Source organism: Helobdella robusta (assembly GCF_000326865.2).
Source record: "Helobdella robusta unplaced genomic scaffold HELROscaffold_73, whole genome shotgun sequence".
NCBI classification, from domain to species: domain Eukaryota; kingdom Metazoa; phylum Annelida; class Clitellata; order Rhynchobdellida; family Glossiphoniidae; genus Helobdella; species Helobdella robusta.
The window spans coordinates 395,608-416,826 of record NW_008705415.1 but is presented as its reverse complement, the minus strand read 5'-3'; the positions used below and the strand labels follow the sequence as shown (position 1 = coordinate 416,826).

The 21,219-nt window shown below is 34.4% G+C and overlaps 2 protein-coding genes across 2 annotated transcripts; one reads left to right on the top strand and one right to left on the bottom strand.

Moving 5' to 3' along the window:
• Positions 1 to 619: 619 nt before the first annotated feature.
• Positions 620 to 10,387, bottom strand: HELRODRAFT_89736 (hypothetical protein; the record flags this gene model as incomplete). Its single annotated transcript, XM_009031368.1, has 20 exons — positions 620 to 775; positions 1,004 to 1,063; positions 1,353 to 1,433; positions 1,606 to 1,713; positions 2,026 to 2,245; positions 2,503 to 2,654; positions 2,732 to 2,911; positions 3,051 to 3,112; positions 4,024 to 4,191; positions 4,262 to 4,441; positions 4,542 to 4,617; positions 4,844 to 4,987; positions 5,099 to 5,208; positions 5,273 to 5,451; positions 5,591 to 5,746; positions 7,862 to 7,950; positions 8,377 to 8,496; positions 8,903 to 9,085; positions 9,776 to 9,838; positions 10,121 to 10,387. 20 exons carry the CDS (start codon positions 10,385 to 10,387, stop codon positions 620 to 622), a joined length of 2,754 nt encoding a protein of 917 aa, XP_009029616.1.
• Positions 10,388 to 14,406: 4,019 nt separating this feature from the next.
• On the top strand, positions 14,407 to 16,711 carry HELRODRAFT_181613 (hypothetical protein; the record flags this gene model as incomplete). The annotated part of the gene is made up of 6 exons (XM_009031403.1): positions 14,407 to 14,440; positions 14,589 to 14,689; positions 14,924 to 15,012; positions 15,392 to 15,622; positions 15,741 to 15,781; positions 16,629 to 16,711. 6 exons carry the CDS (start codon positions 14,407 to 14,409, stop codon positions 16,709 to 16,711), a joined length of 579 nt encoding a protein of 192 aa, XP_009029651.1.
• Positions 16,712 to 21,219: the final 4,508 nt, after the last annotated feature.

Here is a 21,219-nt window from a genome sequence, read left to right as displayed (position 1 = left end):
TAATAATATTAATAAACCATAATTAATAACGTCGCAATAATAATAATAATAATAATAATTATAATAATAATAGCATAATATAATATAACATGCTTCAAGTGTAAATATAGAATGGATACACACAATGAAAAAACGAAATATTAATTGACCAATTATCCAACTGAATAATTAACCAACTAATTAACCAATTAATTAGTTAATTGATTAATTAAAAACACTACTCATGCGGTTATAATAATATTTGTTGTAACTTGTTTTAAATATCCCTTATTTGTGCTTAAATCCTTATACAGTCTACAAAAATATATACATAGGTTGAATATATATATATATATATATATATATATATATATATATATATATATATATATAGCTGCATGATCATTATCACAATCATCTTGGTTTTCCATCCCTGGAAAAGTTAAAAATATTTAAAGTTTATGAGAAATGAAGTAATTTATGTGTTTAGAAGATTAATCAACAGAGACCAATTAATCAATCAATCAATCAATCAAACAAACAAAAAAACAATCAACTCATTAACCAATCAACCAACTAGCCAATCAGCCAATCAACCAACTAACCAACCAGCCAGCCAACCAACCAACCAACCAATCAATCAACATATCCCAGTACTCCAGCCGGCAACGAAATCAAAATCCTTGAAATGTTTCTGGTCATTTTCAAGCAGTGGCCTCCATTCTTTCGGCGGCGTTAAGACTGGCTTCTCAGAGGTGAACTCGTCGTCGAAGTTACTGACATCTTCAGCGTGTTTCTGCATCATTTCAATTATTTTATCTGCATTACTACGTAAATAATTGAGATTATATTATACGCTATGTATTTAAAAATAAAATTGCATCACAAATATTGCTACTGCTGCTACTTCAACAACTACTACTGCTGCTACTACTACCACTACCACAACTACTACTAATGTTGCTACTACTTCTACTGCCTCTACTTTTATTACTGCTACACAAACAAAGTATGTAAAACTAACAATAATTGGCACAAAAGCAGGTTTAACTCTCTTTGCTAGAAGGTCTTCCCAGTTCACATTCTGTATAGATTTAGGCGTGCAGGTGTGTATGTATGTACGCATGTGATGTATGTATGTATGTGTTGTATGTACGTACGTACATATGTGTTGTATGTATGTATGTATGTATGCAAGTATGTGTTGAACGTATGTATGTATGTATGAAAGTATGTAGCTATCTGCCAATGTATGAATAATTACATGCAAACACGTACATAGACAGAGATGTATAAGTATACTAAAATGCGTACTGACAGGACACACGCACACATAGACGCACACACACACAAACATACACATGCACACACACCCTGAAGAAGGCCTGCTTTTTGATATCCTCTGCATCGGCCTCACTTGACCCCAACCTCTTCTCTGGGTTCTTCCTCATCAGCTGTTGGGAGTGTTGCCGTATTGGTGACTATCATCATCATCATCGTCCTTATCATCATCATCATCGTCGTCGACGTCATCATTCTCATCATCATCATCATTCTCATCATCATCATCATCCTTATCATCATTCTCATCATCCTTATAATCATCATCATCATCGTCTGACCGACCCTCTTCATGATGGTGGTGGCCTCGGCAGATAGGAACCTGGGGTACTTGACCTCCTCATTGACGATGCTATCGAACACCTCCTCCTCATCGTCGCCAGGGAATGGTGCCTTAGTGGTGGTAATGGTGGTGACGATGATGATGATGACGATGATGGTGGTGGTGTGACTAGGATGATGATGATGATGATGGTGGTAACTAGGTTGATGATGACGATGATGATGGTGATAACTAGGATGATGATGATGATGGTGGTAACTAGGATGATGATGATGATGGTGGTAACTAGGATGATGATGATGATGATGATCGTGACCAAGTAAATGAAAATGATTGCGATGGAATGATGACGCATTGGTTTGTTTGTTTGTGGGCTGTTAAAAAAAAAAATTTCATATTGCAATAAACAGAAGGCCACCTACCTCTCCAACCAACATCTCAAAAATGAGCACCCCAAGACCCCACCAATCGACGGCCCTGGTGTAAGAGGGCTCGGTCAGCACCTCAGGGGCAAGAAATTCAGGGGTGCCACAAAAGGTTGTGGTTCTGTCACCGAATCCCATGTTTTCCTTGCAGAGGCCAAAGTCAGCAATCTTCACAAAGCCATCTGCATCCAGTAGCAAGTTATCCAGTTTCAAATCTCTGCGTTCAAGTTTGAGTGTGTGTATACAAATATGCATGCGCGTGTGTGCGTGCGTGTGCGTGTGTGTATAGTGTGTGCGTGTGTATAATGTATGTGCATAATTGCATTGTGTTTATATACGCCTGGTTTGATATAATGGTTGGTTGAGTTGATAGCCAGTTGAGTAAACAATCATTTGCAACTAAAACAAACCAACAGGACAGCTAACAATAATTACAGCAGCAGCAGCAGCAGTCAAACGAAACAAGATGCCAACCTGTAAACGATTTTATGGTTGTGCAGGTACTGCAGGCCTAGGACGACGCAGCCGGCGTAGAAGACGCTCCGAGGTTCAGTGAAAACGTCAGCGTGTATGTGCATCATTAGATCCCCACCTCTTGCATACTCCATCACGAAGCATACATGCTCCTGTGTATGTGTTGGTTTGTGTGTATGTGTGTGTGCGTGTATGTGTGTAAAAAATCTAGGAAGAAAACTTGACAGACGGGTGTTTGGAAGCAGGCGAGTAGATTAACGAGAAATGGATGTTTCGTGGCGTTGGCGATCTCGAATATGTGCTTCTCCGACATCAAACTGTCAACTTCTTCCCTGGCGATGATGTCACCTTTTTTTAGGGCTTTGATGGCGTAATAGTCGCCAGTGTTCTTGAATTGGGAGAGTATAACCTACAAGTTTGTAAATTTAACCTGATGTGTGTATGTTTGTGTGTGTATGTTTGTGTGTGTATGTGCGTGTGTGTGTGTATGTGCGCGTGTGTGTGTGTGTTTAGGTAAAAACAAGAGCCAAAAATATAATAGGAATGACCTTTCCAAAATGACCCCTGCCTAGCACGGCAATGCATCTGAAATGGTCTATGGTCAGTTTCTCTACTCTGAAAATTGAACAAGATATTATTATTCTTAGTTAATTAGTTAACTAATTAATTAATTAAATAGCTAATTGATTATAATGAATAACAATGTCAATGTGAGTGATTGAAAAAAAAGCAGGAAACCAAGAAACGTTGAATGAAAGTCATCCCATCTAAATAAACTTTTGAAACTGTTTACAGGTGAATCGAAAACACTGATTCATTCATTCGTGACGTGCAATCATTACGTCATGATCATGTGATCAGTGCGTCATCATCATCATCATCATCATCATGGATCACGTGATCATTTTACTAACTTTGGTTTTCTCTCGGCAGGTTTAGGGGGTGGTTCGATGATCGGTCGAGGGTGGCGAGGTGTTGTCGAGGTGGAGTACGTGGCTGATGGCTTCGCTCCTTTCAGGTTATCCTTCAAATATTTTCTCAACTAATTAGCATAAGTTTGCCCGAACAGAAATGATACAATAGAGCAAATATTGCTATCTTATAAACCCACTGCCCCTCAACAGTTAAAAAGGTTTGTGAAATAAAAGATTAAACAGTTCTTTGGAGTCTTTCAAACTATTCGAAAGAAAGAACAACCACCCCTAACAATTCATAGGATATACAGGAGAAACAACGGTGGCCAAACAAGTCTTTAACAACAGACATGCTAGGCGGCAAAACTCAATTGTAAATGCAACATTCACCACTAAAAATACGCGCAAAATTTTCAAACTTGATGCAATAATGTTCACTTGACGTTCGAACGCATCGGCAGCGAGTACCTATCGAGATTTCTCTTCTGCCTAAAAAGTATCGGCGATATCATATTCGAAAGTAGCAATCAATCAAAACTACAAACTGAACCAACGAATGAGGAACAAACCAGGACGATCTCGTGACTATCAGCCTTCTTGAAGGTACTACTGCTGTTCACAGCATTGTTGGCAGTCGCCGACGACCCTGACATGCCCCCACCTGGAAGGAAGGCGTCGTCAGAGGAGTGGGGGGCGACGACCCTGGGGTATGCCTCGGGGGACAAGATGTAGGACTCATCCAGGGAGAATTTTGTGGCATCTCGATTTGATGCGACTAAGTGGTGGTCGATTAATTAATTAATATTAATTGAATTAAATTAAGCTATTAAAAAAAAAGCACAAACCGGAAACATGGTGTTGAAATGGTGGCACAAAAGGCTGAGTAGTCGTGGCATGGCCCGCAAGAGATGGAGGTTCAGAGGAGGGCAGTGGAGGAGGGGTCTGCTGGAAGTGGCCCTTTATGAATAGGCGGGTCCAGAACGGAAGACTCAAGTCGGCTTGGTTCGGTCGCATTACGTTCTTACCTAAAAGATCAATGTTTCTCAATTAGTGCACCATCATCACCAAAAACATCTTCTTTAACATCATCATCATCGTTATCAGTATCACCATCACCATCATCACCTTTCGCTTTTGGGAAGAGTTGCCTCTGTCTTTGAAGTTTTGGCTTCATGGATAACTGAGGATCGAGGAATTTAATCTGTGGAAGTTGAATGAGGGGCAGATGTGGTGGGACGTGATGTGGTGGGGCGTGAAGAGAATCCAATTGAGGACGACGCCAAATGACGGGACAGGCACGAGAATGTACAACACACACACACACACACACACACACATATATATATATATATATATATATATATATATATATATATATATATATATATATATATATATATAAAGCACTCTCTACCAGACGGACCAACCTCTGCAAATAGGATACCCTGTGGATCAAGATCAATGGTCATTCCGTGCCTCTGATCGTCGAGAAAATCTTCCAATCGCAAAAATTTCACTGCTGAAAGCTGCCTGTAATCTCTCCAGGAAATTAAAATTGCTAATTCCCGGGCCTGTGTGCGTTCCATTAGTCGGTAGCATTAGCTTCGGTTGAGCTCAACCATTAAGGCACAAGCCTATTTTTGGACTCCAAACAAAACATCAAACAAACAACAGCAACTTACTCTATCTAATTGAAAGCAGAATCTCTGATCCCAACACTGCTGACTGACATTCCTCCAGCTTGTCTCGCCTACCAACTGATTATCCAAGTACAACGTAGCTCTCACTTCGGCTGCATGTGCATTTGTGAGTGTGTGAGTGTGTTTGTATCAATATAATAAAGAACAATTACTAACAAGATAAGTCTTCTCGAACGTTGTACTTGTTCCTATTATGTCTCATGGATTTGGAGGATGGCGTCTTGACTTCAGACGGTGTTGAAATGAACCCTGAAATTGTCTGGTCACCCTTCCTGCTTGAGGTGGAAGAGGTGCGAGATGGAATCTCCTCTAGTAAATCTTGACATCCAACTAATCTGGAGGACATTTTGTGAATTAAAAAATCTCGATCGTTTATCTAACACCAAACTAATCTGATAACATTTCAATGAACTGAAGCTGAAACATTTTAATCACTGGCACAACATTCTACTATTCAGAAAATCTGAAACCGACCTGACGTTCAACTTGCCAGAGAGTGCCTGCAGCCTGTTCTTGAAGTTGTTAGACCAGCCCTTCGTGCATGTCGTGCTTGCTGCAGTGGCTGCTCCTGGCGTCGATGGAGACAGCAGGACTGAGTCCAAATCTTGCCTCAACATCTCTATCTTACTGCTAGGTACCTGTGTGTGCGTATGCGTGTGTGTGTGCGCGAAGGTGAGAGAGAGAAAGAGAGAAAGAGAGAGAGAGAGAGAGAGAGAGAGAGAGAGAGAGAGAGGGAAAGTGTGCGTGCCTTCATGTTTGTATGTAAGTGTATCTCAATACACATATTATTGCCTATATAGAATTCTTAAATGAGCACTTTATCAAAAGAAGTTTTTTATTTAACAGTTCTTAACTGCAAGAAAAAAATAGCATAAACAAAGCAGAAAGGTAGAAAATAATAATAGAGCGACAGCATAAGTAGACAGAGAAGAAAGTTGTAAACAAAGAAATGAACCAATGGAGACAAAAATCCTTTTGAGTAAGTAGGTGTTGATGTGAAAAAAAAGGCAGAGTGGGAAAAATTAACACATTGCATGTGTGTGTATGTGTGTGTATATAACAACACACGTTTAGACGGCATTTTCCCCGAGATCGGGGGTTGCCGTTTGGCTACCTATGATGAAACCGAAATACCCCTCGACTCCATCCACATCTGTCACTCGCCTCAGTATCACGCAACCCCGCTTTCACCCTGTCCTTCTCCACCTGCTCTCTCCATCCCAATCGCGGACGACCCCTTCCCACCACTCTTTCAACCTCGAACTCCAACGCTCGCCTAATCCCGACCCTTTCATCCCTTCTCAACACATGTCCATACCACCGCAATCTCGATCTCCTTATCAATGTCACAATGTCCTCATTCAGTCCCATCATTGACATCAGCTCTGTACTACTCCTCCTATCCTTCACTTTAACCCCACACATCATCCTCACCATAGCTCTTTCAGCCCTCTGCAGTACACTTTCCTCCTCTCTCCTCAACACCCAAGTTTCACCACCATATATCATCGCTGCTCTCACACATGCTTTATATACCCTCCCTTTCATCTTCACTGACCATTTCTTTCCACACAATACCCCACCCAGTTCCCTAAATTTCATCCATCCCACACGAACTCTAGCCGTAACTGCGCTCAAACATCCTCCATCCGCATTCAGCTTATCCCCTAAGTAAACAAAGCTTTCCACTCTTTCAATACCATCACTCAACCCCGTCCTTGCGTCCGTCCTATTAATCACACCATGAACACATTTCTTACATTTGAACGTGCCTTCCACCTTTTTCAGTGCCCCCCTCACACCACTACATCTCTTATGCACCCATTTCTGACATCCTATACACAATACCGAGTTAGCCTTCACTCTCGTATCACATACCCCACAAGGGTCTATTTTACTTATCACTCGTTCCCCACCTTCTCCACTCACCATTACCTTCGTCTTACCAATATTAACTTTTAACCCTTTCTTTTCAATAACACTTTTCCATCTGTCAAATTTTAACTGCAATTCTTCCATGCTATCAGCCATCAAGACTAAATCATCTGCATACAAAATCTCAAATAACAACCCCTCCATTATGTTTCCACACACAACATCCATCACAATTGCAAACAGAAACAGTGATAACACTGATCCTTGATGCACTCCTACCTTAACACTAAAAGCGTCCGACATCCCCCTTCCAACCCTCACCTTTGTCTTTGCCCCTTCATACAGCTGCATCACAGCTTTAACAAGTATCTCATTCACTCCTTTCTTCCTCAACGCCCATTCAATGACCTTCCTCGGTACTCGATCAAAAGCCTTTTCTAGATCCACAAAACACATGTACAATCTTCGTTTCTTCTTTCTATAATTCTCCTGCAACATTCTCGCCATGAACAACGCATCCACCGTTCCCCTACCAGGCATAAACCCACACTGCATTTCATTAACTGTCACCATATATATATATATGTGTATATATATATATATATATATATATATATATATATATATGTGTGTGTGTGTGTGTGTGTGTGTGTGTATGTGTGTACATATATGTGTATATATAGGCGTGTGTGTGTGTATGTGTGTATCATGACAAATTGCATTCTTCAATTGAAACAGCAATAAATGCAAAAAACAAAAAAAATTTTACCTTGCACAAAATTCTGAAAAGACATACAACCAGAAAAACATAATCATACACACACGTACACACACAAACACACATACACACGTACACACACACACGTACACACCTGGTCAACAAGATCATCCAGTCGGCTTTCAAGTGACATCTTCAGTAATTCTAACTTCATACTTGCAAGTTGTTCAGTGTTCTGGGCCTGAGTAGTGCATCAATTCATTTGTTTGATCATTCATTCATTTGTTCATCATTCGTTCGTTTGTTCATTCATTTATTTTTTAGTAATTTTTTTTTTGATTGTTACTTTATTTAAAAGATGGTCGCCAGCAATTTCAAAGGACCATCGTGATCCGCGACCTCTGCACTTTTAAACACTACCCTGACCACATCATCATCATCACCACAACCACATCATCATCATCATCATCATCATCACAACCGCATCATCATCACAACTACATTATCATCATCATCAAAACCACATCATAATCATCACCACAACCACACCATCAACATCATCACAATTACATCAACATCACAACTACATCATCATCATCATCACAACTACATCATCATCATCACAACTACATCATCATTATCATCTCAGAGAAGAACAGTTTGCAACCTCAGCATATGCCTTCTTATCTTGGGTTCTTTGCAGGAGTTTCTTGGCACCCTCCTGGATGGCAGTTTCAATCCTGATGTGATGCCTGATGTCGTCCACCCTCTCCTCCAACTTGCTCGTCTCTACACCGATGAATGAATGAATGAGTGAGTGAGTGAATGAATGCATGAATGAATGGATGAATGAGTGGATGAACGAGTGTGTGTGAATAAGTGAGTGAATTAATGCAAGAGCAAGTTAGTAAAACAATGAAAGAAAGGCAGACAGACCGACCAATAAATAAATAAATGAATGAAGGAAAAATAAATGAGAGAAAGAACAACTGAATGGATAAATAAGTGAAGGTGGATGAATGATGAATGAATGATAATGCAGTAGACCAACTGTTGTCATTCCCTTCCTTGTTGCTAGACTGGTTCCTCAGTCTGACCTGACGTGATGATGTTGATGAACAATAGTCTTATTACTTTTGCCATCACCATCACCGTTATCATAACATCACCATCATCACTACGACCACCATCACCATCATTATCATCACTAACACCACCCCCGTCATCGTCATCATGAAACCCACTTGTTGCATCCTCAAAAAATCGATCTTCTGTTTAGCGTCGCTGTGCATATTGAGTGCCTCCTGGTGGAGTTTTTTGTCTCTCTGCGAGCCACTGTTGTACTTGTCAATCATATTCTCCGCTCCCTGCTTTACCTGTACGCATGTGTGCGTGTCGTATGTGTGTGTGCGTGTGAGTGCGTGTGTGTGTGTGTGTGTGCGTGTGAGTGCGCCTGTGCTTCAAAAGTACCGCAGATGCTAATGCTATCACCAGATTTGAAAATTAACGAAAAGCCAGAACACAAACAAGTCTATTTAAAACAAAGCATGATCATCGTGAATACATATTGAAATAAAAACTTACACACACACACACATTCACACACATACAAAACCACACAGACACACACACACATATATACACACGTACACAAAAAATCATATCAGAGGCAATTCAACATAACAGCTGGCTGACTGGCTTATAAAATATAAAATTAACTTTGACATAAACATAACAGAGTTATATAAATAATGCAGAACAGACACACATACAAATATAAACACATACACACGTACGCACGCACATATTCACACGTATGCACGCACGCACGCACACACATGTCTGTGCAGCTTGATAAATAGAGTATTGATACATATAATATGTGTTCCATGCAAATGATTCCCATAAATTTATAGAGGAAAAATTATTAAAGTAAATAAATCGTCATAAATAAATTTATTTAACAAAAATCTAAAAAGGATCAATCAATCAATCAATACTATAAATTCATTCACTCACTCACTCACTCCCTCACTCAATCACTCATTCATCCATCAAATAATAACCTTCAACTCGATTTCAATTTTTTTCTGTATTGAGTTAATCTTCCTTTGCAAAGGATCATTATCCTCTTCTTCGTTTATGTCATCCATGCCTGCATATAAGCACACATACAATTACACATACACACGAATACAATCACACACACACACACGCATACAATCACACATACACACGCATACAATCACACACACACACACACACGCATACAATCACATATACACACGCATACAAGCACACATTCACACGCATACAAGCACACATACACACGCATACAAGCACACATACAAATTTTCGCAACGACCCCCTCCCTCACTTATCCAGCAACCTGCCACTTCACTTCTTCCAACCGTTCCTGATCTTCCAGAAGGTTCCGAGATGACATCCAGCCCACCCGACTCGATCATAAACTTGAAAGTCCTCAAATTGTCAAGATCGGCGTGAAGGTCGTCGAGATGGCACGTCGCCCTTTTGATCTCGGCGGCCACTGATTTGCGGTCGGCAGCCGCTTCTTTCATTTTTTCGGCGCCCTCTTTGATCTTCATCTCCTTTATTATGTCCTTCCTGATCTGATCTTCGCGCTCCTTCAGTTTACGGAGGGCCTCCGCTGGAGTCATGCGCGATTGAATTCCCATGCGTTCCAGTTCCTGTGTGTGTGTGTAGGCCAAAGGTCACACGTGAAGGTCAAACAATTACAATGTCAAGACTGCCAGATGTCTAGAAAACAACAATAGTGACGCCAATCAAGATGTAAAATGTTAAATTGGCAGAGTTAAATGAACGAAAGTAATAAATTCAGTAGGCCAGACATGTGTACATTGTATGAACCTCTGTAGAAGTATATTTTAAAATTTTTATGTGCAATGATTTCTCCTCTCTTTTTAAAAGTTCTGTAAAAAGTTGGGATTGATTTGTGTCATAGCATGAGTATGCATTACATCAGTTACTCACAGCACAGACAGACAGACAGACAGACACACACATAGAAGAGCACAAACACTTAAATGAATGATTGAAACACTCATTAAAGTTCATAGAGTAATTAAATAATAACATTATTATGTAATTAACTACAATTAATTGCAAGTAAATAAGAATAATTATAAATTTGGGTGAGGACCTCTTTGGTGAAATTGCTGTCTCCTCCATTTCTGCCTCCCCCTCTCTGGGCATCCTGATGAAAAATTACAAAAAAATATTAAAAAGGTGATAAAAGTAATAGATAAAACCAACCCACCAACAAACCAACCATCCAACTAATCAACCAACTAATCAACCAACTAATCAACCAACCAACAAAACAAAACAATCAATCAAACAAACAATCAATCAACAAATTAAGACTAAATCAGTCATATAATTCAATTTACATATGCCCAGGGCACTTTAGGTTGGTTACAAAATATAAAAATAATTGTCAAAGAAATTGAAACAATAACACACACACCACATACACACACAAACAAACACACACACACACAGAGGCATACAATTAAACAAAAACAAACACCAGACAGCATTAACTCAAGTGCAATGATAAACACACACACACAAATACACATGTATGTATTCATGTTTGTATGCATATATATGCACACATTGTATAAATGCATGCATGTATCAATCTTATTGGAGACATGCTTCTGGTGCATGTGTGTACAAATTGTATTAAGAACATATACAGTCTTAAACTTGTATAGCTTGTACACATAAATATACAAACATGTAAATCTAAATAACATACATATATGAATGTTTGGTATATAGCAATGTTATAGTGCTTTCACTGTCATATATACTTCTATTTATTTTTGTATTTATATACAACAGTAGAATCAATCTTAAATATTGCATAAGATTGATTTAATCTTATTTAATAATAATCCTGGTCTATTTATTTCTTCTTATATCAATTTAAATAAATATTTATACAAATGTTATACAACTGCTACTGTGTGTGTGTGCGCGCGCGTGTGTGTGAGTTTTCATGTAAAGATCATGAGAAAAAAATAGAAGATAAAAATAGCTAGTTGTGTAATGAATACAGCATAAAAGAAAAAAAAAGAGGAAAGATTCTTTATAGCAAAAAATCTTCAGATTCATAAAATATTTTTACTGTTACAAAAACACACACATACACACACACGCACATATTTATATATATATATATATATATATATATATATACATACATACTTACATACACACCCACATACATACATATAAACAAACATACTCACACACTTTTTTTATTTACATTTTTCTTCTTAGAATTGTTATCACCTATAATTGCATAACTCACATTTTATTATATTATATTTACATCATCCAATCTTACACACACACACACACACACACACACACACACACACACACACACACACACACACACACACTTTTTCATGCATTCATCTTTTTTAAAAAGTTAACTCATGAAAGTCTAGAAAGCTATAGATCAATCAAACAATCACAGGTAGAGCCAAACACACAAATACACATACAGACACTTACATACATAAACCAACTCACTTGACACTACAATTATGACAATAACCAAACAAAATACAAAGGAAACAAACATGATGTAACATAAAATAAAGAACAAAACATAAATAACCTCAAAAATCCTTGAAAAAAAACACAGCCATACAGATAAAAACTAAAATGAACAATCTAAAACGAAACAACAGAGTCAGAAAGAACACAGCACTTATGAAACTACAACCATTCTAATAATATTCAATATAAAGTGCTAATGGGTTGACAAGTGCTATGAAGCTAAAATAACAATACATACAATATATACAATATATAAAATATATATAATATATATGTGTATTCATATTATGACAATATATTATACTAAATAACAGTGGCGTCACTAGGGTTGGTGTCACCCGGTGCGGTAACTCATGGTGTCACCCCTCTCATGACACCCCATAGACATACAGCATTCCTAGCAAAATTTATAAACACGAACAATTAAATGTGCTCGGCCGCGGCGCCTAATAATTCGGACGTCGAATTTGAATGGTATAAATGTCGAATACAAAAATGATTTGAACGAAAAAAATTTTATTCATAATACATTTCTGGGCGATGGGCGGGTTAGGCTAAATTAATGATAAGAATAATTTCATGGAGGGACATAAAAACATATACAGTGATATTTTGGTGTCACCCCCTGTGAGGGTGTTACTCGGTGTGGTCCGCACCCCCCGCACCCCCCTAGTGACGCCACTGCTAAATAACATGTAAAATAAAAAAAACTTTTTAAAAAAGTTTACAGAAAACTCAATTAACCACCTGGTAATATTGATGTCCAATTTCAGTTGACATTTCTTTACTATCACTACCAATCAATCTTCTATCTAATACCTCACAAGGTACCAAACTCAGGATTTAAGAAAATTAGGCTGCTTAGTTGATGGAGTATTCGTGCAATTGAAGTTGTGATAGTGATGATAATGATTGTCCTAATTAGAAAAAAAACGAACTTGTCTCCACCAAATTTTTAGGCAGGCACCAAGGATTGATATGATATCCGTGTCTGTCCAGATGATGAATGTGATCAAGGTGTCTTACTTTCTGACTGCTTTTTTTTGACAACTAATAACAGAAACCAAAATGTCGAATCGCGTAAAAAAGTTAATTTATATATTAAATAAGTAAGAAAAAAACGTGAAAAGAAAAATTTGATAGGAAAAGTTAGTGAAATCTGATGCGAGAAAATTGTTGAATAACAAAAATAGCAAGTGTTCAAACAAACTTCCTGTTAAGAAAAATTTTTGTTTAAAAAAGTACGGAAAGCCGAGTTATTTTATTAAAAAGTTAATTACAAAACTTTTTAATCCTAATTTTTACTATAATAATTTTATTTTTAAATAATTAATTATAATATTTTATTTAAGAAAAATGTTAAATCAATTTTTGATTCAACGCAATTATAAAGAAATCATTAGTTTTGCAATGCTACTTAAAACTGATAATTTCGAACAATCAACATGAAACTAATATTTAAAAAAATCATTAAATCTGCTTTACTTTTAAATTAAACAAATTAAACTTAGATATTTAATTGAGTTTCGAATTAAAGTTAGAAGTTAGCCAATTAGTAAAACTGTACTTTAGAAACGTTCCAATTTTTTAATAATTGTTTTAAAGATGCAGAATGGCTGATGTTGCTGCGTGTGAAGTGAGACGAATTTTAATAAAAATTTTTTCATTAATTAATTTTAATACAAAAATAAATTTTTTTATAATATTTTAAATTAAATTAAAATTAAACTAGCTCATACTTATGAAATAATAAATAAAATAGGTAAAAAGATCCCATTCCTGTTACCCGGGCCGAAAACTACCCCCAATACCAAATGAGACCTTTCCAAATTCTAATAATAGTCAGAACTTGAAACGCATCAAAGCCCAGCAAAGCTGCACCCAAATATTATTTAAAGAATGCTCTCTATGCCAAGAATAGTAATTACCTGAATATTTTTTATCTAATAAATGAATTTATTTATAATTAACTATGATAAGAAAATGTTTTTAAAAATATTTGTAAAAAATTTTGTTTAAAAAAGATATATATATATTTTTTCATAGTTTACTTCTCAAAAAAGCCCAAATACCTGGAATGTATGTTATACCATCAGCCAAATCGTCATATGGTAAGATATTATAATTTTCTCCCATTGAAAAAACTTATGAATAATTATCATCATCATTGTCGTTCCTATCATCATCATCGTCATCTTAATTATTATTCTTAGATATAATTTTATATAGTAAATATTTTTAAAATATTTCTTCCGCCAGTTTGGAATGGTGTTATGTGTTTGAAACATGGCTATTACAAAGGGGCCATATTTAGATTCAAGCTTGTTATTCCTGAGACTGTTCTAGACGATGAGTGCCCTGTAAGTTATTATTATTATTCTAATTATTATTATTCTATTTATTATTCTTATTAATATTATTTGTGTATCATATTTTGAAAACCAAGCTCTTATTGTGTAATCAGAGAAAAATTATATGTTGTAGATAGATAATTATTGGTTACATTAATAAAGTGTGAACTCTTATTACTAAAAAATAATAATAATTATTATGTAAAATAATAGTAATTTAATAATTATTATAATTAAAAACAGTCAGTTCTCTTCACACCACCCATCTACCATCCATTGATCAACAAGCAAACTGGGGTCTTGAATATCAACTGGTCATTCTACCCTTGGATGTTGGAGTTTTTCAAAATTTATTTACTATTATTGATTATTATAGTTGTTATTATTAGTATTATTAATTAGTTAATTATTGTCTGTGAGTTTTTCGCTCGACGTTACTTTAGAAAAAATATCCATAAAATATGGCAAGTCATTGCACACGTGAAGAAGGTCTTCATTCAAATAACAACCATAGATTCTGAAAATGCAGAGGCTGCTAACGAGTTAGTTGATTGACTGACTGATTAATTGGTTGATTAATTAGTTGATTAACTGATTGATTAGTTGATTCACTGATTGACCGATTCATTGATTGATTACCGATTGATTGACTGAATAATTGATCTATGACATTCACCTGTCACTAAATAGCAACTAATATTATTTTCACAGATACGAAAAAGACAGACAATTGTTCAAAGAAAAGGCTCGGCTTGCGGTCGAAAACTGCAGTGTAAAGTTATCTGCCACCATCATCGATGATGATGAAGACGGTGATGATAACAACAATAATAATAATCATAATAAAAATAATCATTATGACAACACCGACGATGTTAATTGCAATCTTAAGACTCATAGTGATCACTGTGATGCTGACAATTACGATGAACATTCTTTTATGTGAGTAAATAATAATATATATATATTTAATAATTTTTAATATAATAATAATAATTAATGATATAATAATTCTTACATAAAAATAATAATTTTATTAATATTATTTTTACAAAAAAAGATTTTCTGAACTATCCAACGAAGAGTTAGCCGAAGCAAAGGGTATGCTGCTTGCTTGGTTCGCTGTGAGTTTCTATTACATTTATTTATCTATCTATGGTTTGTTTTTAAGGGTAATTTACTTGCAAATGCGATATATATTTATTGAATTTATATAGCGCCTAATGTGTGGCTTCAAAAATTAACGAAAGATTAAGCACACGTTAAATGATCATACCAGTGAAGAAGATTCATTCATTCATTAGGCATCTACTAAGTAATAAGCAATGTAAGAAATTAAATGGAAATATTAATAAAAATGATTTTATAAACCGGTAATAAAATCACAAAAATCAAAAAAAGTCAAATCAATAACAGAATTCAAATGCATGGAAAGGATCACAAGATTGTACCACTAGACATTTGAGAAAGTTTGAAAATTTGAATAAGCTAAAATAATATGCTAGCAGAAGATGTATTTGTATATTCGCATTTGTATACCTATACATACATATATATACGGTATGTAGCGGAATACCTACTAGATACATTATACAACATTTAAATACCTAGCTACACACACATGCGGTATAACACAGTGAAATACATACGCACATGTGCCACAATGTATTTATTTATAGACTCATACAGTGACTATTATAAGCAAGAATCTTTTCCTTTGTTGCACATAAATACACATGAAATACCATTACAAAACAAAATAAGCCGTATTCAAATACATAATACGTAGAAATATGTATTTATATGCGCTATGCGTTAAAAAATGAATCAGTTTTTTATCTGATGGTAAGGTGTACGTAACATTCACACATACAACAAACACACACTTCAGGTTCTAATAGTTAGAAAATAGTTGTTTAATTTCATTTTAAAGTATTTTATTCATTAGGAAGTTTAATGTGCCACTTCTATTCAGATATTACTTATTCCTATGTTGGTTTCAAAAGCACAGAGACAATCTACACAGTTTAAAACTGTAATTTAATTTTGTTTCCAATACAAATTAACGTGCTAATAGTGGCAAGGATTGCTTTTTATAAGCCTCAAAGAAAGTCTCAAGAAAGTTCTTTTATAGAAATTGATTTAGAAGTTTTACTACTACTACTACTACTACTACTACTGTGAATAAAATGTGTTTCTCTCTCTCTCTCTCTCTCTCTCTCTTCTCGTTCTCTCTCTCTCTCTCAAGTGGCAAACACACATGCAGAGAGGCAAACAAGAAATTTATTCGAACTTAATCATGGCAAATCAGATGATGATGAAAAAAGTTAAATAAATAAACGAACGAACGAACGAATGAAAAAATAGATAAACATTTCAATGAGTGAAAGAATAAATAAATAAATAAATGAAAGCTTAGATGTATGGATGAGAAAAATGATAGAATCAACGAAGAGATGGATAACTAGCTTCATCAAATCAGACATTAGAGCAAACAATTTGGAAAATAACTGCTAGAAAAAGTTCAATCATACATACATAAGTACGGTACAAACATTCATACATACAGAAACGTGTATATATATATATATATATATATATATATATATAGTATTGTATGAATTCTACCAAATTGTTGGCATTAATCGATTTAAAGTTTGTCTTTCAAATTGATTAATGCAAACAATTCGGTAGAATTCATACAATACTGTATAAAATATGGTCTTCAAATATATGTTTATAAATATATGTTTATAAATATACATATAAATAGATATATATATATATATATATAGTTCTCAATAATAAATATATAATATTATGATTATTTATATAGCGCTTCTTTAAAAGAAATTACAAACATGACGTGTGGGATTGTACAAATGTGCATATTATAATATATGTGTGTGTTGATATGTAAAAAGCATTTCAAGCCAGCTAACTACTAATACAAACACATACATACATACAAACAAACAAACACATACATACAAACACACACACTGACATACACAAACATACATACACATGCACACGTACACATACAATGCAATTGCTGGCCGCAACAACAGTGTCAATATAAGTAAAATGTAATATAAAAATGATTTCATGAAACTTATAAAGTGAAATAAAAAACGAAAATATGTAAAAATGAATTATAAGATGATTTTAAAATGCTCTTTTTACTGCTAGTACTTCAGTATTATTACGTATTAAATAATCTCTGACATTATTATACGGTGCGTGTACGTGTGTCTGTGTATTTAATCAAATTCACCTTTTGTATGTGTGTGTGTGTCTCTATGTCTGTGTTTGTTTGTTTGTGTCTTTGTATACAACCTTTTTTTGTTTCGTTCTATAAAAAATAGATCAACAAAATGGACACACACACACACACATACGTGTATTTTTCTTCATTAATTATCAATAGATAAGTAGCACATATATTATATTGGGTATCACTGTCTCAAATTGAGTGAAAATCAGAAAACAAACACACACGCACACACGCACATAAATACATCTACACATAACCCTGCATTTTTGTATTATTTCATCTTCAACTTCTAGAAAAAATATATACAACAAAATCTTTATGCACACACACACACACACACACACACACACACAAGCAAGCCCACATGCACGCACACACACACACAGATGAATATATATATATATATATATATATATATATATATATATATGTAAGTATATATCAAACATATGGATATATTTATTATGTAACCGTGTTGAGTGGTTTGAAAGTTACGGATGGCGATGATGTAGTTGAGCAAGCTATTATTAAATGCACCATATTGTTTATTATTTGTATTATTATTATTATTATTTAATTATTTATTTATTATTTATTTGTTGATTTTATCAGTCATCATTCTGGAGACCAATAACTTGCTGGAAACATAGAAAGTTAAATAGGTGTAACATAGATAATTGAATAAGTGTAACATAGATAAATAAGGAAGTGTAACATAGATAAATAAAAAAGCGTAACAAAGATAATTAAAAAAAGTGTAACATAGATAATTAAAAAGTGTAACATAGATAATTAAAAAAGTGTACCATGAAAGAAACAAAAAAAAAATCAGATTTAAATATTTATTTAAGAACCAAATTTGAAAAAGTAGAAAGAGTTAATAATAACAATAAAAATACTAATGGAACAACGCTTCAAAATAATACAAAAATGAATAAACAAATAAAAAAAATAGAATATAAATGTTCGAATTAAGTTTCTAAATAAAAGAAATTTAAAAACAACGGCTGACTGCTTAAACAACTGAAAGTTCATTCCATATAAAAAAAATATCAAAAACATACATATCTACATACATACGTACGTACGTACAAACATTCACGCAAACCTACATACATACAGACAAACACACAAGCATACAAACAAACTTGCTTGTATATTACGTAAAAACCAAAAAGCGAAATCGGTTTTCTGTTGATCAGCAGCACTCATTAGTAAGAAAATATACACAAACCATGGATACATACGATACAAACTAATAATCATGCATACAAACACATACAAACATACATACACATACAAATATTTACATACATACACGTACACACACATACATTTTCAAATGTATCTAAGGAATGTTTACATAAAAACGTCTTAAAGTTAAGTTAAATTAAGTTAAATATATGATTGTTTGACTGATTGACTGATTGCGATAAATGTTACATAGGCGGTTTTAAATGAATATCAACAATTCACAGAGAAGGATAATAACACCAGTCAGATATATACATCCATTCAATCACCCATCCATTCGTTCTATTCATCAATCAATCAATCAATCTATCAATTGTACACTCATATATATATATATATATATATATATATATATATAATGGATTAGACACGTCTTATAAACAACATGATTTATATATATTGATATATATTGAATACAAACAATTATGAGTATATGGTATTGAAAATTCATATAGTAATCTCACTTTTATGTATGTGTGTGTTTGTGTATGTATGTGTGTTTGTGTATGTATGCATGTGCGTTTGTGTATGCAAGTATGTGTGTTTGTGTATGTATGTGTGTTTGTGTATGTATGCATGTGCGTTTGTGTATGCAAGTATGTGTGTTTGTGTATGTATGTGTGTTTGTGTATGCGCGGTATAAAATCAAGTGTAAAAATTTTGGTTCAAAATAATCGGGTGAAAATGTATAATTATTCAATTGGATTGGGACTACCTTTGGTGATAATTAATAACAACAACAACAACAACTATAATAATTATAATATAATAACAAAAATAATAATAATTATTATTATTATAATAATAATGATGGAACACTATTGTCACAACATGTTATAAAATTTGTTTGCACTAGAAGAGTATGCACTCTTTTTGTTTACGTATTGTTGTGTGTGTGTACGTATGTTTGTGTGTCTGTTTGTACACATGTATGTATACCAAGTACGTATGTTTGTATGTGTGTGTGTGTGTGTGTGTGTGTGTGTGTTTGTATCTCTATACATTCTGTTGTTTTGTATTGTATGAAATGTTCGTGTATGAAATGTTGGGGTATATGTATTTCGTATATTTACACCTGGTCGCATATTTGTGTGTATTTATGTACATCTGTATACTCCTATGTATATTTATGTGTAAACTATTTGTATGTATGTATGTATGTGTGTGTATGTGTGTGTGTGTGTGTGTGTGTGTTGAAAATGTTCATATATCTATCCATATAGTCTACAACCACATCAACAACAACAATAATAAAAACAACAACAACAATAATAATAATAAATAATAATAATAAATATAACATCCACACAGGAGGATAAAGAACAAACGCAATGATGGAAAGAGGGAACTCGAATGAATGAATAAAAGAAAGAAAGAAAGAAAGAATCAATGATGGATAGACGGATAGAACAAAGATGGATAAAAGAGATGGACATCATCATCAACAACACCAACATCATCATCAACATCAACAACATCATCATCGTAGTAAAAATTTCTTTTGGAAAGAAATGATGAAACGTTTGCTCACATATTCAACCACATTCGGTCTTTTCTCTAATTTTGTTTGGCTTCACTTTGATCATCATTATCAACATCAACGTCATCATCATCATCACTATCTTCGACAACATCATCATCATCTTTAACATATCATCATCATTATATGCGTCATCTATCATCGTCATCTTACGCTTCTTCTTCGGGTTTGACTGTGTGTTAGTGTGTCATTTTAGGTTGTTCTTTCTTAGGCTCACTTTTTAACATAGAAGATTTTTATCTCTTTTTTGTTCTTTTTTGTGTCTTGATCATTCCTGCAAAGAAAAGAAAATGAATTGGAAGTATTTTTAAATTAAAAATAAATTTAATTATGACTTAAATATAATATCGTTCCTATTATTTACAACTATACCTATGTGTTATTTTGTTAGCGTGTGTGTGTACGTGTGTGTGTGTGTGTGTGTGTGTGTACGGAGGAAAAAACAACCTAAATCATAATAATCAGTAT